The sequence below is a fragment of the Lemur catta genome, chromosome 22, assembly GCF_020740605.2.
Source record: "Lemur catta isolate mLemCat1 chromosome 22, mLemCat1.pri, whole genome shotgun sequence".
Lineage (NCBI taxonomy): Eukaryota > Metazoa > Chordata > Mammalia > Primates > Lemuridae > Lemur > Lemur catta.
The window spans coordinates 7525141-7548255 of NC_059149.1; the positions used below are offsets into that span (position 1 = coordinate 7525141).

The 23115-nt window shown below is 37.6% G+C and overlaps 1 protein-coding gene across 1 annotated transcript in view; it reads right to left on the reverse strand.

Annotated features, from left to right (window-relative positions):
* Positions 1–21087, reverse strand: part of LOC123626629 (disintegrin and metalloproteinase domain-containing protein 18-like) — an 89921-nt gene extending 68834 nt beyond the window's left edge. Inside the window, exons 1-5 of the mRNA XM_045535775.1 lie at positions 21033–21087; positions 20393–20469; positions 4194–4249; positions 1886–1964; positions 1413–1489 (exon numbers count right to left, since the gene is read on the reverse strand). Of these exons, the coding sequence (XP_045391731.1) occupies positions 1413–1489; positions 1886–1964; positions 4194–4249; positions 20393–20469; positions 21033–21087 (344 nt within the window). The remainder of the gene's footprint in view (positions 1–1412; positions 1490–1885; positions 1965–4193; positions 4250–20392; positions 20470–21032) is intronic.
* Between the last annotated feature and the right edge of the window lie 2028 nt (positions 21088–23115).

Consider the following 23115-nt stretch of genomic DNA (forward strand, 5'->3'; position numbering starts at 1 on the left):
AAGGTGTTATCTTCAATCTCTGAGATTATTTCTTCTGTTTGATCTACCCTGTTCTTGAGGCTTTCCACTATGTTCTGTAGTTCCCCAAGTAAATTCTTCATTTCCAGGAGTTCAGTTTGATTTTTCTTTAATATTTTAATTTCTTTAGTGAATTTTTCTTCCAAGTCCTGGATTTTTTTTTTTTTTGTGGTTTCTTTGTGTTGGTTATCCATTTTTTTCTTGCATATCATTGAGTTTTCTTATAATCCATGTTTGGAATAATTCTTCTGTCATTTTAGTGTTCTGAATTTGGTTAATGTCCATTGCTAGAGAGCTGGTGTTCCTCTTTGGGGGTGTGTTTTCTGTTTGATTCTTCATACTTCCAGAGTTCTTTCCCTGAGTCCTTCCCATGTGGATCAGCTGCTGCTTCCCACCTTTCAGTTTTCATTTGGAAAGTAACATGCCATGTGTAGGCTCTGTTCCTGTAGATGCTGAAGGAGCAGGCAGATTGCAGCTGCTGCCTACCAGCCTGGATGTGTGTGCTTCTATAATTGCTTGACCTGCCACTGCAATCCTAGCACTCCAGGAGGCTGAGGTGGGAGGACAGCTTGAGCTTAGGAGTTCAACACCAGCCTGAACAAGAGGGAGTGGGTCATGGTGGCACCAGTAATCCAAGCTACTGGGGAGGCTGAGGCAGGAGGATCGCTTGAGCCCAGGAGTTTGAGGTTGCAGAGAGCTGTGATGATGCCACTGTACTCCTTATTGCTGGTCACCAAGTGTCTCTGGGGCCTTTCTCCTTCCACTTCTCCTCCACAACTTCTTCCCATGGAGTCTTCTGTAGATTCAGGCACCCTTCATTCCGACCCTCATCTGATCTATGTTTGTCTGCCGGTTTTTTTTTTTTTTTTTTTTTCACTTTCTTCTAAATCTGTCTTTCTTGCAGAGACACTCTGGCTGGTGGTTTTTCTCATCCACCATCTTACTCCTCTCTTATCCATGTTCTTTACCCCTAAGGGATCTTCTTAATTAGTTGATTTATGTCTGGTGCTAAGCTGATGGCACACTATATGTGCCTATTATATTGAAATAACTAATTAATACCATTTTCACAATTATGTGAGATAACTGATAGAGAATACAACAATCGCACTTAGGGGATGTTCCAACGTTTCCTTCCACAACACCACCCCTTTCTGCACAGTCTCCTGGAATAGACCCCGTGTCCATTCAGGGTCCTGGATTGATTTGATTTGAATAGGCACTTAGATCCAGGTAGTAATATTGATATAAATAAAATAAGGCCACTCTAAAGGAAATTTTCAGATTTGGATGTCCCATAAACCTTCCCAAATTTGTGTTTGCCAAACCACTAAGTTTCATTTTAAGTATATCCTAAGTTCTTCAAATAGAAATATCCTATAAGATGCTACTACCTGAGACCCGAACATATACTGAGTGTCACAGATGAATGTGGAAATTCTACAACATATCCTTGATAATGGCAAGGCATCTGAAAAACAGTATGGAAAGGCAAATATATAAATTCTTTATGAATAAAAAAGTATTGTCAAACATTTCACAAGACCTAAAACAGTAAAAGATTTAATAATAATAATATAATGAATCATATAGAATCATTAATGCAAATTTTCAAGAGAAAAGGTTTTTGACACCTGTCTTTACTTTGTACCACCTGGGTGCCCATGAGTATTCTCCTGTAACTGGGTTTCATCTTTAGCACATGTCATTTCTATGTTCTAGTCAATCATATAACAGGTCAGAGTTATATAGGATAAAACATTTTTAGTAAACTGTCAACATGGAATAAACACATCTTAATGGTAATGATATGTCCATTTCAACAAAGAAATATATGATAATAAATGTCTAAGACATCTGACTTTACCGTAAAATATGAAGACTCAGAATGCAAAGATCCGGTTTCATCATATGTATAAACTAAAAAGTTCTGAGATAAGAATGAGCTAAAAAAAACAAAAAAATTTAAAAAAGTTTGAGTCATAATTTTAATATGAATATATACATTAACATAATAAAATAAATGTTAAGTATATGGAATTCATATAATAACATGATTTAATGAGAATAATTTTAGTGTGGGATAACAGCTGAAATTCATGGAATTGGTGAATCAGGTAGTTAAGGCTTTCTTAACATCGCAAGAGACCTGGGGACTCCTCTGTGCATGATGTCATTTGACAAAGCTTTACTGAGTGTCTACTATCTGACAGATCCTCTTCTAGGTGTCAATACTCGGCATTTAACAAAAGACAAACTCCCTGGTCTTCGTGACAGTCAGGGGGAGCTACTACCACATGTTAGATGATAATAAATAAGGCCTGGGGGACTATTTACAGCACACAGATTGGATGGCATGGAAAGGTTCTCTGAACAGTTGGATTTTTACAGAATGTTATTCCAGACAAAGTTAATACAAAATGCAATAACTTTGAGGCAGAACCATGCTTAGGGGGAAATTAGACTGGAGGGGAGTGTGGAGTGATGCAAAGAGATAGTAGGAGATGGTGCCAATGAGATGTGAAGCCATTGGAAGGTCTGAGCAGACAAAGACAGTATCAGATCAACATTTTCATACAGTCGACGGAATGCTGTGCTGAGCGTAGTAGTCTGCAGGGCAAATAAGCAGAAGTAGCGAGACCAGTAGGAAGGCTATTATGGTCATCCAGGCCAGACAGGACGGTGGTTTAACCTAGGATAGTAGCCGTGGTAGTGGTCAAATTCTGGATAGATTTTGCAGGGAGAATATATGGGATTTAATAACCCACTGGATATGAGAAAAAACAAAAGAAAGATGTTAAGTATGACTCCAAGGGTTTTTATTTTTTATTTTTTTCTGGAAAAGTGATAGAGTTGCCATTTACTGATGTGACAAAGAAAAATTTGGGGAGAAGATCAGAGGTTCATTTTGGACATGTTCCCTATAAGAATTCCAGTAACCACTTGGTTCTCAAGTAGTTGGATAAAGGAATACGGTATATATTGGAGAGGCATAAGGTAGAGATACAAATCTGGGAGTAGCCAACACACCAGTGGTGTTTAAAGCCACAAGACTGAATGAAATAACCAGGTGATTAAAAGATTCAACAACAGCGCCATGGATTACTCTTAATATTGAAGAAATAAAGAGGAATCTGCATGAGAGAGAGAGAGAGGGAGAGAGAAACAGACACATGGAGTAATCACAATGGTAGGAGTCAAACCAGGACCAGGAGTTGATGGCATCCTAAAAGCTAAATAAAGAAAGTATTTTATGGAGGAGACACTGATAACTTTTGCCAAGTGCTTCCAATTGGTTAAGAAAAATGAAGACTAAAAAACAAACAGCATTCAAAAACAAGAGGACCATTGGTAAGCTTATGAAAAAACACTTTTTAGTGGAGTTGTAGAGGCATGAAAGGCCAACATGATGTTGGAAAGCCTTCATTAAATAGGGCAGTACTAATGAATTAAGAGAGAATAATTTTCTCCAGCTTTTTTCAACTACAAAGATGGGAGTAGACAAGGGGTAGTCGTTATATATGTTCAAAGATGCAGCCAGAGAAGAGGCTGTTTGATTTTATTTTTATGAAATGTTGAGAACATGAAAATCAGGTAGATTGACTGTTGCCCAGTGGGTGGGAACAGAGATTAACTATGAAATGACATGAGGGCTCCTAGTGGGGAAAGAAATTCTAAAACTGATTTATAGCTGGTGGTTGCAACACTGTATAAAGTTATTAAAATAATTTTATAGCACATTTCAGGGAATTTTATCTATAAAGTATATTCAATAAAGTTATTAAAAATAAATGCATATATAACTAACACATCATAAAAATTATGTCAATAGTTGAATTTCTCACTAATAATCACTTGATGTATAACTTTGTTTCATTTCACATCAGACATACTTGCAGTTCTTTGGTTCAAAGGCTTGTACTCATTTGAAGATTTATCAATATGTAGCTTATTTCTTAATCTTAAAACACCAAGCTGGAAAATTAAAATGTAAGAAACTCATAGATCTAAGATTAATATTTAAGGCCTAATGGATCCTAAATTGAAAAATGGATTGGTAAAGCAAGTCTACATTATATTTTATCCCTGAATTTAAATAATACACAAAACTTTAAAACTGTAAAATCTAAACTGAAAGGCATGCTTTTTCCTTAAAAGGAAAAATCATATCTTACTGTTTTCTGAGATGCAGAGTACATGGTTTTCCATCAATTTTAATGATATAAATCACCTAAAACAAAGCAAATCAATAAAGATGATATAGTAAATCAGAAAATTAAAAAGTAAAACAGTATCTTTTACTCACGTTAATAAAAGGCTCAGTCCATTAAAAGATAAACATATTCTTTAGAATGTATTATTCTAAATAGTAGAATTTAGCATCTTAATAAATCCAAGAGCCCCATAGTCCATTTAATATATAAGATGACTTTTTAAAATAAAAATAAAAGAGTATATTTTGAAAAAAATATAATTTTAGCATTATGAATACTATATTAATTGCTTCTATTTAGAAAAACATATGCATTTTTTAGTTAAGATATTCATGTCTGTAGGCTTACATTCCACACCAAATACAAAGAGCCAATAACACACACACACACACACACACACACACACACACACACATACACACACGCACGCACATATACATATGCACACATACAGAGAGAGAAAGACAGAGACAGAAAGAGAGAGAGAGAGAGAGAGAGAGAGAGAGAGAGAGAGCCATTTAGAGCCATTTAGCAACTCTCAACATATAAAATGGAGGAAAAACGACCTAACAGACTGAAAGCAGACAAGAAGGCCGTGAGGAATACCACAGCTCCAGGATCAGGGGCAAGAGTTCTAATATACCCAGAACTGAGTAGTAGTAACGCTCATCATCCCAGCGTGGTGGTATCCAGAAACAGGAGGTGACTCTATGAAATCCGACAGGAGGAATAACTAAGTCCACAAATCCAGACAGACCAATTTCAAGAGGCATCTCTGGTTTTAAGCTGGAATAGAGTCTGTGAACTCGGTAGAAGGGAATAGGGCCAGTGCTGCTTATGACTGCAAACGCTAGGAAGTACCAGGAGCACATTGACTCAGAAGACTCTGCTAGTAACCCATGCCCCAGGCAAACCTTGCCCTGCACTCCCCTAAGACCAATGTAAGCCACAACAGCATGCCCCATGCATTCTCCCAGATGCAAAGCAGCAGCAGCAGAATGTCTGACAGAATCTCAATTGCAACAACAAGCACACAATTTCTTTTAAAAAAGTGATTTAACTTCTGAGGTGTCTATGCAAGAAGGAAAGATAATAAATTCAAAATGAAAGAGATTACTCCTGATAAAAATTGTAAGTTGTGTGAATAAAACAGGACCTTAAAATAAGTATGTTTTATTAACAATATCCTTAGAAAAGTTAGAGTGGGTGTTAGTATAATCCCAAAGAATATGTGTGAAAACATCTAATTGACAGACAATGTGGTTTACAACTATATTACACTGCTACGGTGTGAAGAAGATCAGATAGTTTTTATTGAAGGAAGAAAAGAAAATTATGGAAATAAACCAATTATAAATCATATAAATGAAAACATAATTGTTGATTTTTAAGTAAACCATTATCTTGAATAAGGATATTGGATATGTCTTAATGATGAATTAGTGAGGTTAAACATCAAAACTAAGAAAGTTTCTGTGAATTAAATACAAAGTGATTTTAAAAGTGCAAGATCTGTAGAAATAAATCAGAAACAGAGAAGCTATTTCCAGGATTTTCAACATCAGGTGATAAGAATTTAAGTAGCAAATATAAAGATAACAAAGAGGAAGCAGTAATTAAGAAATATCACTTCAAAATTACTTAGAACTGAAGATGTAAGTATTATAATTTCATGTGCTTATCAAGGGTCATATAGGAATTTAAAAACACAAAACTAACAAATACACACATATTTCAGAGATATTATGAGTTCAGTTTTACCACAATAAAGGGAGTCATACAAATTTTTTGGTTTTCCAGTGCATATGAAAATTATGTTTGTGCCATATTATAGTCTATTAAGTGTGCAATAACAGGATGTATAAAAATGTATAGAACTTAATTTTTAAAAATACTTCATTGCTAAAAAATGCTGGCACAAAGATAAAATGAGCACATGCTATTGGAAAAACAGCACAAATAGGCTTTCTCTACACAGTGTTTACACAACCTTAAATTTGTAAAAACACAATGTCTGTGAAGGGCAGTAAAGTAAAGCACATGAAAATGAGGTGTGCCTATAGCAAGGGACCTAGCATAGTCTTCCGAATTCTGAGAAGGAAGAACCAAGTTGGAAGAATCGCATTAAACAATTTCAATATTTTCTTTGTAAAGCTACCATAAGCAAGACAGCATGATATTGGAAAAACAAAATGGACACAAGGACAAATGGAACAGAAAAGGGAGCCCATAAATAGATTCACACAAATATAATCAACTAACTTTTAAAAAAGACATAAAAGCAATTCAATACAGAAAGGGCAGTCACTTCGATTGATGGTGACAGGAAAATTGGACGTCCACATGCAAAAAGATGAAACTCAATTCAGACCTCACACTTTGCACATGCATTAACTAAAACAGGTCACAGACTTAAGTGTAATATGAAAAACTATAAAACTTCTAGAATAACATACAGGAGAAAACTTCCATGCATTTGGTTTTGATACGAGTTTTTAGATATAACTGCAAAAGTAAAACCCATGTAAAGAAAAAAAATAAGTTGCACTTCATTTAAAAGTGAATAAGTATTCATTTAAAATACTTAGCTGTAAGAAATACATTCTTAAAAGAATGAAATGGGCAATAGACTGAGAAAAATGTCTACAAATCACATATGTGATAAAAGACTTATGTAGAATATATGAAGAACTTGTAAAAGAAATAAGAAGCATAAATCAAATTTTAAAACTGACAAAATATCTGAGCAGATATCTTACCAAAGAAGATATGCAGATGGAAAATAACAGCTATAGGAAAAAATGTTCAATGTCACTATTCATCAGGAAAATGCAAAAAAAAACCACTATGAAATATCACCTCACAACTGTTAGGATAGCTATTACCAAAAAGGAAAAAAAGGAAAGAAAGATGAATGTTGGGAAGAGTGTCCACTATTGGTAGAAATGCAAAATGGTGCAGCTATTATGGAAAACAGTATGGGGGTTCTTCAAAAAATTAAAAATAGAACTACCATAGGATCCAACAATCCAACTTCTGAGAATTTACCCACAATAATGGAAAGTAGAACCTTGAAGAAATATTACCACTCACATGTCCACTGCAGCATTTTTCACAAAATTCAAGATGTGGAAACAACCTAAATTTCCATCACAAATGAATGGATAAAAAATGTGGTATATACATAAAATGGAATACTATCCCTTAAAGAAGAAGGGAATTCTGCAGTGTACAACAACGTGGATGAACCTTGAAGATATTATGGTAAGTGAAATAAGCCAGTCACAGAAGAACAAATCCTCATGCTTCTACTATGTGGAAAATAAACTACTCACTTATAAAAAACCAATTGACCAAAGGTAAAATCATGAGAAAATTTGTAAAACATATGGAGACAAATGAAAAGAAAAACACAACATACCTACATTTATGGGATGCCACCAAAACAATACTAAGAGGGAAGAAAGATCTCAAATCAATACCCCAACTTTACAATGCAATGAAATCCTGAAAGAAGAAACAGCTGAATTAACGGACTGGCAAAAAGAAGTAACTAACAAAGATTAGACACAAAAGAAACACAATAGAAAAATTGACAAAAACAAGAGTTGTTTTTCGGAAAAGATTGATAAAATTGACCCTTAGCTAGAGTAGCTATGAAAAAAAACAAGAATTAAGGCTCAAATAAAATCAGAAATAAGAGAGGGGAAATTATGATTGATGTGACAGAAATAAAAATGAAAGTGTTTTTAAGAGAATACTATGTACGATCATATGCCAAAAAACTGGATAATAAAAGAAATAGTTTCTTGAAACATACAACCCATTATGACTACTTCATGAAAAATAGAAAACTCACACAGATCTGTAACTAGGAAGGGGATTGAGCATGTGGAGACTAAAATCACTCCATCTATCTTGGATGCTAATCTGCCATGTTGACTTCTGACTAACCCCAATCTTGGGAATGGCTCCAATATTTCTACTTCACTTCTTCTTCCTTGTATGAGTCAAGACAATGTTTATATCATCGTAAACACATACTTACCATAAATCCTGCCCTTTGGCAAATTATATATAGGCTACAACACACATTGCACTCTCACCTTTTCTTGAAGGGTCGACTTTATTCTGTACAACCTTCTGGGGCATGTGTAACCCTGACCCTCACCCTTTCCCTGTGGTATATAAACCTTAGGTCTGTAGCGGTGTGGATATCTACTAGTCTTGCTGCCACTCAAGACCACACTTCTGTCCATAAGTTCCCCAGTAAATCACCCTCTATTGACAAATTGGATTTGTCTCCCTCATTCTTTGGTTTCTTAGCTCTTGCCACATTTGGGGATTTCTTGGCATATATGTAGCCCATTCATGAAACAAAGCAGGGATCAAAAATTTCCCAACAATGAAAATTCCAGGACCAGATGTTGCCACTGGCAATTTCTATAAAATATGTAAAAACAAAATAACATCAAGCCTCCTAAAACTCTTCCAAAGAACTGAGGAAGAGGGAATATTCTCAAATTCATTTTATGAGGCAAGCACTATGCTGACAGCAAATCTAGACAAAAATTTGACAAGAAAAGAAAATGACAGACCTGTATCCTTGATTAATGATGCAAAAATTCTCAGGAAAATACCAGCAAACTAAATTCAAGAGAACTTTGAAAGTATTGTAAAAGTATTATAAAAGTATTAAATGTATTATAAAATCAACAAGATGGATTCATTCCTCAAATACAATAGTTCAAGATATAAAAACCAATGTCATATACCACATTAACAGAATAAAAAACAAAAATCACATGAGTGTTATCTTAGTATGTTCTGTGCTGCTATGATACAACTTTACTTCTTACAAGATCACCCCTGTTGCTCCATGCTCTAGAGGGGAAGAATGCTGTGTCCTCACATGGCAGAAGGGATGGTGGGTCACAAAAGGACAAACTCCCCCCATGAAGTCTTTTTACAAGGGCACCTAATCCTACTCATGAGAGCAGAACCCTCATAACTCAATCACCTCCTATTTTAGTTCATTTTGTGTTGCTATAAAAGAACACCTGAGACTGGGTATTATAAAGATAAAAGGAATTATTTAACTTACAGTTTTGAAGGCAGAGAAGTTCAAGGGCATGGTCCTGGCCTCCGGCAGGGGCTTTTGTGCTGTGTCATAACATGGCAGACAAGGGCAAAGGGGTAAGTGGACAAGTGCAAAGAGAAACAAACCTGAGAGGCACCCTGGCTTCGCAACAGGACACTCTTGCAGGAAGTCATCCATTCTCATGAGGACTAATCCCATCTCTCAAGAATGAGAACTCACTATGGTGAGAACAGCCCCAAGGCATTCATGAGGGATCCACTTCCATAATTCAAACACCTCCAACCAGAGTCCATTTTCCAGTATTGCTGTGTTGGGGATCAAATTTCAATATGGGTTGTCATGGGGACAAACAAACCATATTCCAAACTATAGCGCCTCCTAAAGGCAACAGCTCTTCATAGTGTTGCAGTAGGAATTAAGTTTTAATGTGAATTTTGTATGTGACAAAAAATTGAAATCATAGCATTCCACCCTAGTCCCTAAAATTTCATGTCCTTTTTACATACAAAGTGCCTTGATTTCATCCCAATAGCCCCAAGTCTTAACTTGTTTCAGCATCAATTCAAACGTTTTCTAAAGTCCAGAGTTTCAACTAAATATCATCCAAATCAGAGATGGGTGAGACTCAAACGTGTGGCAAATTCCCCTCCAGCTGTGAGCCTGTGAAATCAAACAAGTCATGTGCTTCCAAAATAAAACGGTGAGCCTGGCATAGGATAGACATTCCCATTGCAAAAGGGAGACATAGGTAACAAGACAGGGTAACAGGTCCCAAGTAAGTTCAAAATCCAATAGGGCAAACATTAAATCTTAAGACTTGAGAATAACCTTCTTTGACTCCATATCCTGCCTTAGAGACACACTGGAGTAGGAATTTTGCCCTCAAGGCCCTGGAAGTCCCTGTCCCCATGGCTTTGCTGGGCACAGCCCACACAGCAACTCTCATGGGTTGGAGTCAGGTTCTGATGGATCTCCAGGCTGCAGCTGCACAATGATGGTGCTACAGTTCTAGGATTTCAAGGGAGGCCCTGCTCCCATGGCTTCAGTAGTCGCTGTCCTTGTGAGGGCTCTCTGCAGTGTCCCCACATCTGCAGCATGTCTCTGCCTGGGCCCTCTGGCTCTACAAAGCATCCTTTTAAATCTAGCTGGAGGAACCCATGATTCCACAACTATTATATTCATCTGCAGAATTAGCTCCACCTGAATGTCATCAATGTTTATGGCTTGTGCCACAGCAGCCTGAGTCCCACTGGGGCCAGCTTGAGCCACAGCTGGAGTGGCTGAAGAGTGCTGGATTAGAATGCTGAAAACAGAGACTTGAGGCATTTCTGGGCAGTGATCCCCAAAGTTCCACATGTGTCCTGGACCCCTCTGATGCCTTGAGCCCATCTCTTAAGACTGTTTTGCCCTCATAGTGCTGGCACTCTGGGCCTATAATATGCACAGCAGCCTTGAAGATCTCCATAATACCAGTAGGCCAATTCTCCAATTCTCTTTATGAATATTATCTGGCTTTTTCCTAACCATACTAATACCCTTATCAAATGCGAAAGGCCACTTCCTTGGTGTTTTTCTCTAAAACACATTTATTTGATTCTTTACATTGTCACATTGAGAATTTTCGAAATCTTTACATTCTAATCACCTTTTGGTCTTTACATTGTTTCCCTCTTCTTGTATTTTACTATAATCAGCTAAGAGAAGCCATGTAGCACCCTGAACACTTTTCTTAAAGATAAATATCCTAGTTCATGACTCTTAAATTATGTCTTCCACAAAGTACTAGGACATAGACAAAATTCAGCCAAGTTCTTTGCCACTTTGTAATAGGGATGCCTTTTCCTCCAGTTTCCAATAAGAAATTACTCATTTCTGTCTAAACCGTATCAGAATGGCCTTTACTGTCCACATTTCTACCAGTGTTCTGATCTAGGCCATGGCAATAATCACTGACAATACTTAGACTCTCCACGATTCATCTCCCTTGAATTGCCTTAATGCTCCATTGATGCTTTTTCTAGGATGCACCTCAAACTCTTCCAGCCTCTACCCAAAGCTGCTTCCACATTTTTAGGTTTGTTATAGAAACACCCCAATCTTGGTACCAGTCTCTTTCTTAGTTAATTGTGCTGTTATAAAAAAATATTTCACACACTGGCTAATTTTAAATAATAGAAATTTATTTCTCACTGTTCTGAAGGCTTTTAAGTCCAAAATCAAGACCCCCATAGGTTTGGTGTCTAATGAGGGCTACTCTCTCTGCTTCCAACAGGGTGCCTTGTCACTGTGTCCTCCAGAGGAAGAGAACCCTGTCCCCTTACATGGTAGATGGGACAGAAATACAGAAAAGTGCAAACTGCCACTGTGGAGCCCTTTTATAAGGGCACCTAATCCCATTCATGAGAGCTCCCCTCATTACTCAAACGCTTCCTAAAAGTCATACTTCTTGATATCAACATGTTGGGAATTAGGGTTTCTATATAAATTTTGAAGGGGACAAAAACATGTAAACCATAGCATCATCTCAGCTGATACAGAAAAAGCATTTCACAACATTTAACACACTTAAGTGATAAAAAAGCACTCAATAAACTAAGAATATAAGTAAGCTATTGGAGCATAATGAAAGCAATATTTTAAAAACCCACAGCTAACATACTCAATGGCGAAAGACAGAAAACATTTTAACTAATATCAGGAACAAGGCAAAGGTGGCACTCTTTGCTACTTCTGTCAAACACAGTACTCTTGCCACTACAATCGATATAGTACTGGAAGTCCTAGCCAGAGTAACAAGACAAGAGAAAATAAATAAAAGGCATCCAAAGTGGAAAGTAAGAAGTTATAGTATCTCTGTTTGCAGATGACATAAACTTATATGTAGAAAAGTCTAAAGATTTCTCTCCTCTCTCTCTCTCTCTCATACACACACATATACACATACACAACCAAACTGCTAAAACTAACAAATAATTTTGGTAAAGTTGCAGAATATAAAATCAATGCACATTATGCTAAGTGAAATAGGCCAGCTACAGAAAAACATATGACTCAATGATCTCACCTATATGTGGAATCTAATAAAGTTGAATCTACATAAGTAGAGAGTAGACTAATGGTTACCAGAGGCTGATGGGGTGGGGAGAGAGTACACGGAGATGCTGTTGAACAAAGAGTACAAAGTTTCACAGACAGACAGGAAAGGAAGAGACAAGACGGCCGATCAGAGGCATCAGCTGCCAGATTGTCTCATAAAGAAGGAAAAGTTTTAGATGAAAAAGGAAAAAACAAAAAACAAAAAACATAAAAACAAAAAACATAGATCAGGTGTAATTCTGAGGGAAAAGTGCCAGAACCTACCAGAGATTCCACGCGAAGAAGTTGCAAAGCAGAATAAGAAGGAGCAAGATATCAGCAGAGATTGACCCACAAGAGGCTTGGAGCCCAGTGAAAAGGGTAGTTGGGCGTTTGTTTCTTTCTCCTTCACACCTTTGGCAGTCAGCAGGCTCCTGAGCTGCTGGAGAGCCTTTCTACCCTCATGAACCCAAAAGCTGCTGCCACCAGTGAACTGGAAGCTTCTTGAGAACAAAGCACCAGGCTGCCAGCACCCTTGGGGTTGCTTCCTGTCACCACATACCCGAGCTGAGATGGCAGGTGCCATATTACTTCTCCACCCACTGTGCACCTTTGTCCACCCCAAGGAGCTTCAGCCCCTTGGTTTTCATCTTGCTCATTCCCACACAAATACTTCCCAAGTGCATCCCACACTACAGGAGCCGCAGGGGCTGGTGGGTCACGGGGGATCTGTGTGACCCCACAGACTGTAAATTCCAGGAAAACTGCCTTCCAGAGAGAGGGATAGAGATGATCAGAGTGTTATCTCTCCTCCATTCAGACTCAGTTCCTCCCCCGTCCCTTCCTCTGTCCACTATTGATTGCCAAGAGGGATGATTGAGACAAGGCTCTCAGAAGCAGCTACTTACCCACTGTTGGTGCCACACTGAGGCTTCCACAGAGAGTGGGGCTCACACTTTTTCTCTAAAGACCTGCAGCAGACTAAGTGGTGCTCTGACTGTGAGCTCCCTGCTCACTGGCCCTCCCTAGTGCTGCTTGTCTGGCTGCTCAGAGCAGGGCGCAAACTAAGCAAAGGTACATGAAACATGCTTGAGCACCCAAAAGGCAACTTGGGACCAGCCCACTTCTCCCTGGCAGTTAGGTATTGATCTTTGGGGACACAGGAACAGGCTCATAGGCCAGATCCTGTACCCTTAGGACTTGATCATGTTGCTCAGGGGCATAGAGGGGAGATTTGTAAACTAATCTCATGAGGCAAGGGAGTCTACATGGGCAGAACTGGTAAGTGAGTGCAGTGTGGGTCCCAGCCACAGTGCACTCATGGACCACCCCTCCACCCACAAGAAGCCCATTCTCTCAGGCCAGGGTGAGATCCTGGGCAGGTAAGCTCCAAGCCCACACACCAACATCATGGGGGACCTAAGTTTGAGCTCCCACCTGCTGGCAGATACTTGGGGCAGGGGAGGAGCAAGGAGAGTGAAACCCAATCCCAACAGCTTAACTGTGAATCTCAGATGGCCCTTCCCCTGTGAGCAGATTTTCTGGCTGAGTGGGGCCACTTCAGTCCCTCCCTGGTGGCTTTCCCCAGAGGCCTGGGAATGGACCTTCCATCCTTGCCAAGACAGCTACCTTACCAAGTTTTGTGGAGCCTGAGAGCAAGCTAACCCAACCCAGCTTATCCCAGCCTCATTCCCCAAACCACCTCTGCTGCAGTGGAGAATAGGGACTCCTCTCGAAGTTCCCACTGTCTGGGGAATTCAAGTGCTTCCCCTTATAGGTTAGAGCCGGGCACAAGTTCCCAAAACAGCACTGAAGGTGTTTAGGGTGTGTCCCTAAAGCAGCACAGCAGCTCTCTAGCAATAGATAACAGCCAAAATGAAAATATTGAAGTGACAGTTACAGAATTCCATGTATAGTTTGTAAGGAAGCTCAATGATATCCAGAGAAAGTGGAAAACCAACTCAAAGAATCCAGAAAAAATAATTCAGAAAATGAATGAAAAATTACTAAAGAGATAGGCATATAAAAAAATACATAACTTCTGGAAATAAAAAAATTCATTTACAGAAATACAAAACACAGTGAAAAGCTTTAAGAATAGACTAGACCAGGCTGAAGAAAGAATTTAAGAGTCTGAAGACAACACTTTTGAATTAATACAGTCAGTAAAAAATAAAGAACAAAGAATCAAGAGAGCAAACAGAGCCTACAAGAAAGATGAGATTATGTAAAATGGCCAAATATAAGAATCATACACATCCCTAAAGGTGAAGAGGAAAATGCACAATGGCTGGAAAACCTATTTGAGGGAATAATTGAGGAAAATCTCCCTGATCTTGCAAGAGATCCAGGTATAAGTAGCTGAATGAACACCTGGGAGATTCATTACCAAGAGGCAACGACCAAGATATACGGTCATCAGACTGGAGAAAGTCAACATGAAGGAGGACCTTCTGTGAGTCAAGAGGCGAAAACATCAAGTAACTTACAAAGGAAAACCCATCAAGCTAACTGTAGACTTCTCAATGCAGCCCTTACAAGCCAGATGGGATTGGGACCCCATCTTCAGTCTTCTTAAGCAGAACAACTGCCAACCTAGGATTTTGTATCCTGAAAAACTAAGTTTCATACATGAAGAAGAAATAAAAAATTTTCCAAACAAGCAACACTGAGGGAATTAGTTCAGATCAGTCCTGCCTTGCAGGAAATACTCAGAACTGCATTAGACACATTTCAGAACAATAGATACCCGCCAGTATAAAACCATCAAAAAGATAAAGCTCAGAGCTCATGAAAAAGAGTGTAAACAAAGCAATAAGGTACTACCAAACATTATGAACAGAACAGCATTGCACACATCAATTCTATCAATCAACATGAACTGTCTAAATGGGCTACTCAAGGTATATGGCCTGGCTGAAAAAATACAACTCATGTATGTACTGTCTCCAGGAAACACATCTAATCCACAAGGACTCATACAGACTCAAGGAGAAGGGATGGGAAAAATATTCAATGAAAATGGAAACCAAAAGAAAGCAGGTATAGCCATTGTTATATCAGATATAACTGACTTTATGCCAACAATGGTAACTAAAGACAAAGATGATCATATTATGGTAAAGGGAACAATTCAACAAGAAGACAAAGAAATCCTAAATATTTATGCACCTAATAGGAGTTCTCAGATTCATAAAGCAAATTCTACTAGATCTCAGCAAAGAGATAATGGGCAGCATTGTAATTGTCAGGGACTTCAACATCCCACTGACAGAGATGGACAGACCATCCAAGCAGAAAATAAAAAAAGAAACACTGACCTAAATATTAGTCTTGAATAAATGACACTAACAGACATTTACAGAACATTTTATGTAAGAACTACTGAACATACATTCTTCTCATCAGCAGATAGAATATTCTGATCATATTGTACGTCACAAAACATATCTCAACAAATTAAAAAAATAGAAATCACACCATTTATCTTCTCAGACCACAGTGGAATAAAACTAGAAATCAATTCCAAGAGAAATATTCAAATCTACACAAAGTTATGGACATAAAACAACCTGATGCTGAACCATTATTTAGTCAATAGTAAAATTTAGATGGAAATCAAAAGATTCCTCAAACTGAACAACAAATGGGACACAAGCTATCAAAATCTATGGAATTCAGCAAAAGCAGTCCTAAAAGGAAAATTCATAGCCTTACATGCCTACAATAAAAAGACAGAAAGATCACAGATTAACAATCTAATAACACATCTCAAGGAACTATAAAAGGAAGAGCAAACAAAACCCAAAGCCAGCAGAAGAGCAGAAATGACTAAGGTTAGAGAAGAACTAAATGGAATGGAAAAAAAAACAATAAAAAATACAAGGAATCAATAAAACAAAAATTGGTTCTTTGAAAAGATAAACAAAATTGATAGAGCTTTTGTTAGATTAACCAGGAAAAGAAAGTACCCAAATAAGCTCAATCATAAATGAAAAAGGAGATATTACAACTGATACAACAGAAATACAAAACATCATCTGTAGATACTAGGAAAATCTCTGTGCCCATAAACTAGAAAACATAGAGGAAATGGACAAATTCCTGGAAATACAAAACCTCCCAAGGCTCAATCAGGAAGAAATAAAACTCCTGAACAGACAAATAACAAACAGTGAGACTGGGGCAGTTACAAAAAAATCTTCCAAAAAGATCCCCAGAGCAGATGGATTCACAGCTGAATTTTACACAACCTACAAAGAAGAGGTAGTACCCATATTGCAGAAATTATTCCATAACATGGAGAAGGAGGTAATCCTCCCCACCTCATTCTATGAAGCCAGTATCACCTTGATACAAAAGTCAGGTAAGGACACAAAGACAAAAAAGGAAACTACAGACCTATATCACTCATGAGGATGCAAAAATCCTCATAAAATACTGGCAAACCAAATTCAACAGCATATCAAAAAGTTACTCCACCATGGCCAAGTGGGTTTCATTCCAGGGAGAAAGGATGATTGAGGATACATAAATCAATAAATGTGATTGACAGACTGACAGAAGCAAAAACAAAAACCACATGATTATCATAATAGATGCAGAAAAAAAAATCATTTGACAAAATCCATCACCATTTCATGACAAAAACTCTCAACAAACAAGGCATAGAAGAAAAATATCTTAAAAGTATAAAAGTCGTATATTACAAACCCACAGCCAACATCACACTGAACAGGGAAAAGTTGAAAGTATTCCCCCTAAGAACAGGAACAAGACCAGAGTGCTTCCTGTTATCACTTCTATTCAACATAGTGCTGCAAGTCCTAGGCAGAGCAATCAGGCAAGAGAAAGAAATAAAGCATATCCAAATCAAGAAAGAGGAGGTCAAACTATCACTTTTTGCTGAGGATATGATCTTATATCTAGAAAATACCAAGTATTATACTTGGACACTCCTGGAATTGATAAATAAATTCAACAAAGTCTCAGCTTACAATACTAATTTACACAAATCAGTGGCATTTCTATACACCAATAATAGTCAAGTTGAAAGTCAAATCAAGAATCAATACCATTCACAATAGCTACAAAGAAACTAAAATACCTACAAATATATTTAACCAAGAAGGTGAAAGATCTCTACAAGAACTACAAAACACTGTGGAAAAAAAATTGTGGATAACACAAACAAATGGAGAAATATATCATGCTCGTGGATAAGTAGGATCAACACTGTTAAAATGTCCATTCTACCCAAAGTGACTTACAGATTCAATGCAATCCCCATCAAAATAGCAATGGCAAATTTCACAGACATAGAAAAAAATAATTTTATACTTCATTTGGAACCAGAAAAGAGCCTGAATAGCCAAAACAATTTTAAGCATAAAGAACAAATCAAGAGGAATCACATTAGCAGAATTCAAACTATTCTATGATATAAATATATAGTAACAAAAACAGCAAGATATTGGTACAAAAATAGAGACATAGACCAATGGAACAGAAAAGAGAACCCAGACATAAAACCATCCACATATAGCCAACTTATCTTTGACAAAGCAGACAGTACGCACTGGGGAAAAGAAGTCCTATTCAATGCATGGTGCTGGGGAAATTGTATAGCCACATACAGAAGAATGAAACAGGACCCCTTTCTCTCACCACTCACAAAAGTTAATTCAAGATGGATAAAACATTTAAATGTAAGGCATGAAACCATAACAATTCTAAAAAAAAAAAATGTAGATCAGTCTCTTGTAGATACTGGCCTAGGCAAAGAATTTCTGACTAAGATCTCAATGGCAATTACAGCAACAACAAAAATAAATAAAGGGACTTGATCAAATTAAAAAAGCTTCTGCACAGCTAAGGAAATAATCAACAGAACAAATAGACAACCTACAGAATGGGAGTTGTTATTCTGTAAGCTATGCGTCCGATAAAGAGCTAATAACTAGAATTTACAAATAACTCAAGCAAATCAGCAAGAATAAAACAAACAACCCTTTTAAAAAGTGGGTGAATGACATGAACAGGACTTTTCAAAAGGATACAGACAAATGGCCAATAAATGTATGAAAAAATGCTCAATGTCGCTAATCATCAGGAAAATACAAACTGAAACCACCATGAAATACCACCTTACCCCTGTTAGCATGGCTTTTATTAAAAAGTCCAAAAATAGTAGACGTTGGCATGGATGCAGACAGAAAGGAATGTTTACACCATCTTTGTAGGACTGCAAATTAGTACAAACTCTATGGAAAACAGTATGGAGATTCCTCAAAGAACTAAAAGTAGACCTATCATTTGATCTAGCAATCCAACTACTGCATATCTACTCAAAGAAAAACAAGACAGTTTGTCAAAAAACACCTACACTCAAATGTTTATTGATGCACAATTCACAGTAGCAAAGATGTGGAATGAAGCCAAGTGTCCATCAATTCATGAGTGGTTAACAAAATGTGGTGTGTATATATATATATATATATATATATATATATATATCATGGGATACTACTCAGCCACAAAAAAAGATGAATCAATATCTTTTACTACAATCTGGATGAAATTGGAGACCATTATCCTAAGTGAAGTATCTAAAGAATGGAAAAACAAACATGACATATACTTTTTATTAAATTGGTACGAACCTATGAGCCCATATGTGCACAGAGGGAAGTAAAATTCAGTGGAAATCAAGCAGGGGGGCCACAGAGGAGGGGATGGGCAAAAACCTACCTAACAGGTATAATGAACACTATTTGGGTGGTGGCCACACTTATAGCCATGACTCAGTCATTACAAAAGTGATCCATGTAACCCAAACCATTGTACCTCCTTAATATTTTGATATTAAAAATGTAAGAAAAAATAAATTATGTGGATGACACACACAATCACAAAAAAGAGAAGATTTTTTGTACAGAATGTTGATTATAGTCAACAATAATGTATTATATATTTCAAAATAACTAAGAGAGTAAATTTTAAATGTCTCCCCTAAAAAATGATAGTTAAACAAGGTGATTGGTATGTTAATTAGCATGATTCAGTCATGCCACATTGTATGTATGTGTGTGTTTATATACATGACATCATATTGTACACCACAGATGTATAAAATTATGATTTGTCAATCAAAAATAATAATAAATTATAAATAAATAAGTAAAATCCAAGATAAAAAATTAGCACAAAATTGATTGTTTCTGTACACTAACAATAAGCAATCAGAAAAGGAGATTACAAGAACAATTCCATTTACAATAGCATCAGAAAGAATTAAGTACATAGGAATAAACTGAAAGCTATGAAACATTGCTAAACAACATCAAGGAAGATAAAAATAAAAGCAAAGGAATCTTGCCTCTGTACTGTGACTTTGAATTGTAATATAAAGCATTTTAACTATGTTAATTTGAAGTATATTAATCAGGATAATATTTAAGACCAGATGCCTTCAATGTAATCACTTTTTTTATGGTAGATAAGCATTTTTTCACTTGATATTTATTAATTATAATTGTTTTATCGTAATTTGGCAAATGTGACATTTTTGTTTTTTATTTTCCTTCTTTCTTTCTTTGGCTGTTAGTGCTACTAATTCTTGCTTGCGGGTCAAATTTTACATTTCTAAATTTTGTTCAACACCAATCTCTAACAATTTCTAAAAATTTCTAGCTGGACTATTGTCATACATATTTCATATTGACTTTTTTCCCTGCCAGTATGATTGCTGAAAGATGTTCAATATTTCTTGAAAATTGTGAACAAGTAATATAGAAGAGATGAGGGAAGGGCAAAGGGAAATAAACAGTAGAAATGTGGGAACAGGAGGACCAAAATGTACTAAGATAAAAACAAGGTTAAAATATTGTGCATTGCAAGTGAATACATATTAGTATGATCTGACTTATTAAATAAAAATACCCTTAAAATTTTATATATAAAACAACTATTCTTGATCAGTTACCTTTCTCTCTGAAACTTCACTCTCATTTGACATTATCTTCTGTGGAACCGTGACATGCAGGAATATTCCTTCAGAATCTGCAGCAAGAAAATGTTTCTGTTTTTGTGCTTTTGCATCAACAATCCTCTCGGTCAAGAATGGGTTCTTATCCTGGAGCCCATGGCAGGGTCTAAAGTTTTAATTACTTTTTTGTATGGGTCCACACTCCTTCTTGTCTACAGGTTTCACGACATTATCAATGACACATTGAAAATGACACATTGAAAATGGCCAAGACACAAACAAACAAAAAATTAGACATTTCAGGTCTCCAGGCCTATCTAGATCCTTTTTAGAATCCCCCACGGCTTGTCTTCCTCAGGACTCTGAGGAATAAACTGAGGGCGGTGCACCCCCACGGCCACCCTCCGTCACCCAGCGGGAGGCCGCTGAGACCCTAGTGCGGGCAGACGCCTCCTCCGCTGCTGTCCCTGGTGCACCTGTCCTGGTCTGGGAAGGGGGACGAGAGGGAGGGGGAGGCACCAGCAGGGGACCCTGGAAGGCAGCGGGGTGAGGTCTCAGAGCTGCAGGGAATTGTCCCCCAGAGGAGCCCAGCCTGCTCTGAAGCAAAAGAAGGAATGGGAGGCGACCGTGGACTGACCCGGGCGGACCTGCAGCCTCGCAAGCCCCGCGAGCAGAGCAAGGAGGAGGAACATGGCTCGGCCACCAGCAAAGGCGGCCCAGGCTGAAGACGGTTGGTCACTGCCCAGGCGCGCGGGCGGCCCTCGGCTGCCAGATGGCAGCAGCCCTGAGCCCTGGGAGGGACAGCGCACTGGCCCGGCGCCCGGGGGTGAGGGCAGCCGACCTTCAGTGGCTGGGCGACTTCCACACGAGACACAAGCATACAAATTTGCACAAACTGGTTTGTCGTGGAGAAGTTTAAATTGTTTAAATCCCTCAGTAGTGACAACAGAGATAAATAAGCTCCGCTTGTCTTTCTAGTGAGGGTCTTGGTAATTTTTTCTCCACATTTTTCATAGTAGGTTTTAGTTAACTGTGGTGGAAGTCAAAGAGGAAAACAGAAAGGACAAGTATTATTACTAGCGATTTCCTACATGCTACCGCTGACTTAATGATTTATTAACTTTGCGAATAAGGAAAAAATCAAGAAAATGGAACTTTTTTATGCCAGTACCATGTCAGAATTATTCACAATAGCCAAGATATGGAAATAACTGAAGTGGCCATCAAGGGATGACTAAGTAGAGAAAATATGGTATATATTAGGTTATTAAGTATGGAATGTCCAATGTCCTTAAATACAAAGTTTGACAGTTGATATCTCTGAATCTCTAACATTTGACACTTTTTTTGTTGTAAAGAGACATCCTCATTCTTTCAAACACCCATTTGTCTTGTGATTATCTTTCAAAAAAAATTTTTAGAGCCATTTTTGTGAAACCATGGATAAGTCAAGAATTAGTGTTATTTTTGAATATGAGTTCCACTGTGGAACCAACACAGCACAGACAGCTCAAAATATCAACAAAATGTTTGGGAAGGATGTGGCTAATGAACACAGTATGTTGATGGTTTGAAAAGTTCCATTCTGGCAATTTTAATCTTGAAAATGAGCCATTGGGTGACCTAAGACCAAAGGTGGACAATGATGAGCTGAAAGCTCTAGTGGAAGCAAATCTATCTCAACCTATACGTGAATTAGCAGCAAGGTTTGAGGTTACTATCCCAACAATATTGGACCATTTGGAACAAATGGGCAAGGTAAAGAAGCTGGACAGATGAGTACTGCATGAATCAAATGAGCATCAGAAAAGAAATCATTTTGAAGCTTGCCTTTCTTTGCTGTCATGACACAAAGGCAAACAATTTCTGCACCATATTTATATTGTGACGTGTGATGAAAAATGGGTTATTTTTGGCAGTTGCAAGCATTTGGCACAATGGTTGGATAAAGATGGAGTGCCGAAACACAGTCCAAAACCAAATATTCATCCAAAAAAAGCTAATGGTGTCTATTTGGTGGTCCAGCACTGGTATTATCCACTACAGCTTCATGAAACCCAGTCAATCGATTATAGTCGATGTCTACTGCAACCATTGGATGAAAGGATGAGAATGCTTGTGATTAGACAGCCGAGATTGGTGAATAGAGACAGGCCAATCCTCTTGCAAGACCACATATCACAAAAAAACAACACTGCTCAAACTACAGAGTCTGGACTTGGCAACTCTCTGTCATCCACCATATTCACCAGACCTTGCATCAGCTGAGCACCGCTTCTTCCAAGCTTTGGATCACTTTCTGGAAGGAAAAATATTCAATTCTCAACAAGCTGTAGAAAACACCTTTCGCAATTTCATCGCCACTCGCTCTCCAGGCTTCTTCACTGCTGGCATAAACAAGCTACCATTAACATGGCAAAACTGTGTCGATAGCTTAGGCACATACTTTGATTAATTGTAGTGCTTCTTGTTGGAGATATAATAAACTAAACTTTTGATTCAAAATTGGACATTTCATATTTAATGACCTAACTATCTATACAATGGGATACTATACAGTCATAAAAAAGAAGAAAATTCTGTTATTTGCAACAACATGGATGGAACTTGAGGACATTATGCTAGGTGAAATGTCAGGCACAGAAGGACAGATCTGGCATGATTTTACTTATATGTGGAATTATATGGAAACAGATGGTAGAATCATGGTCACCAGAGGC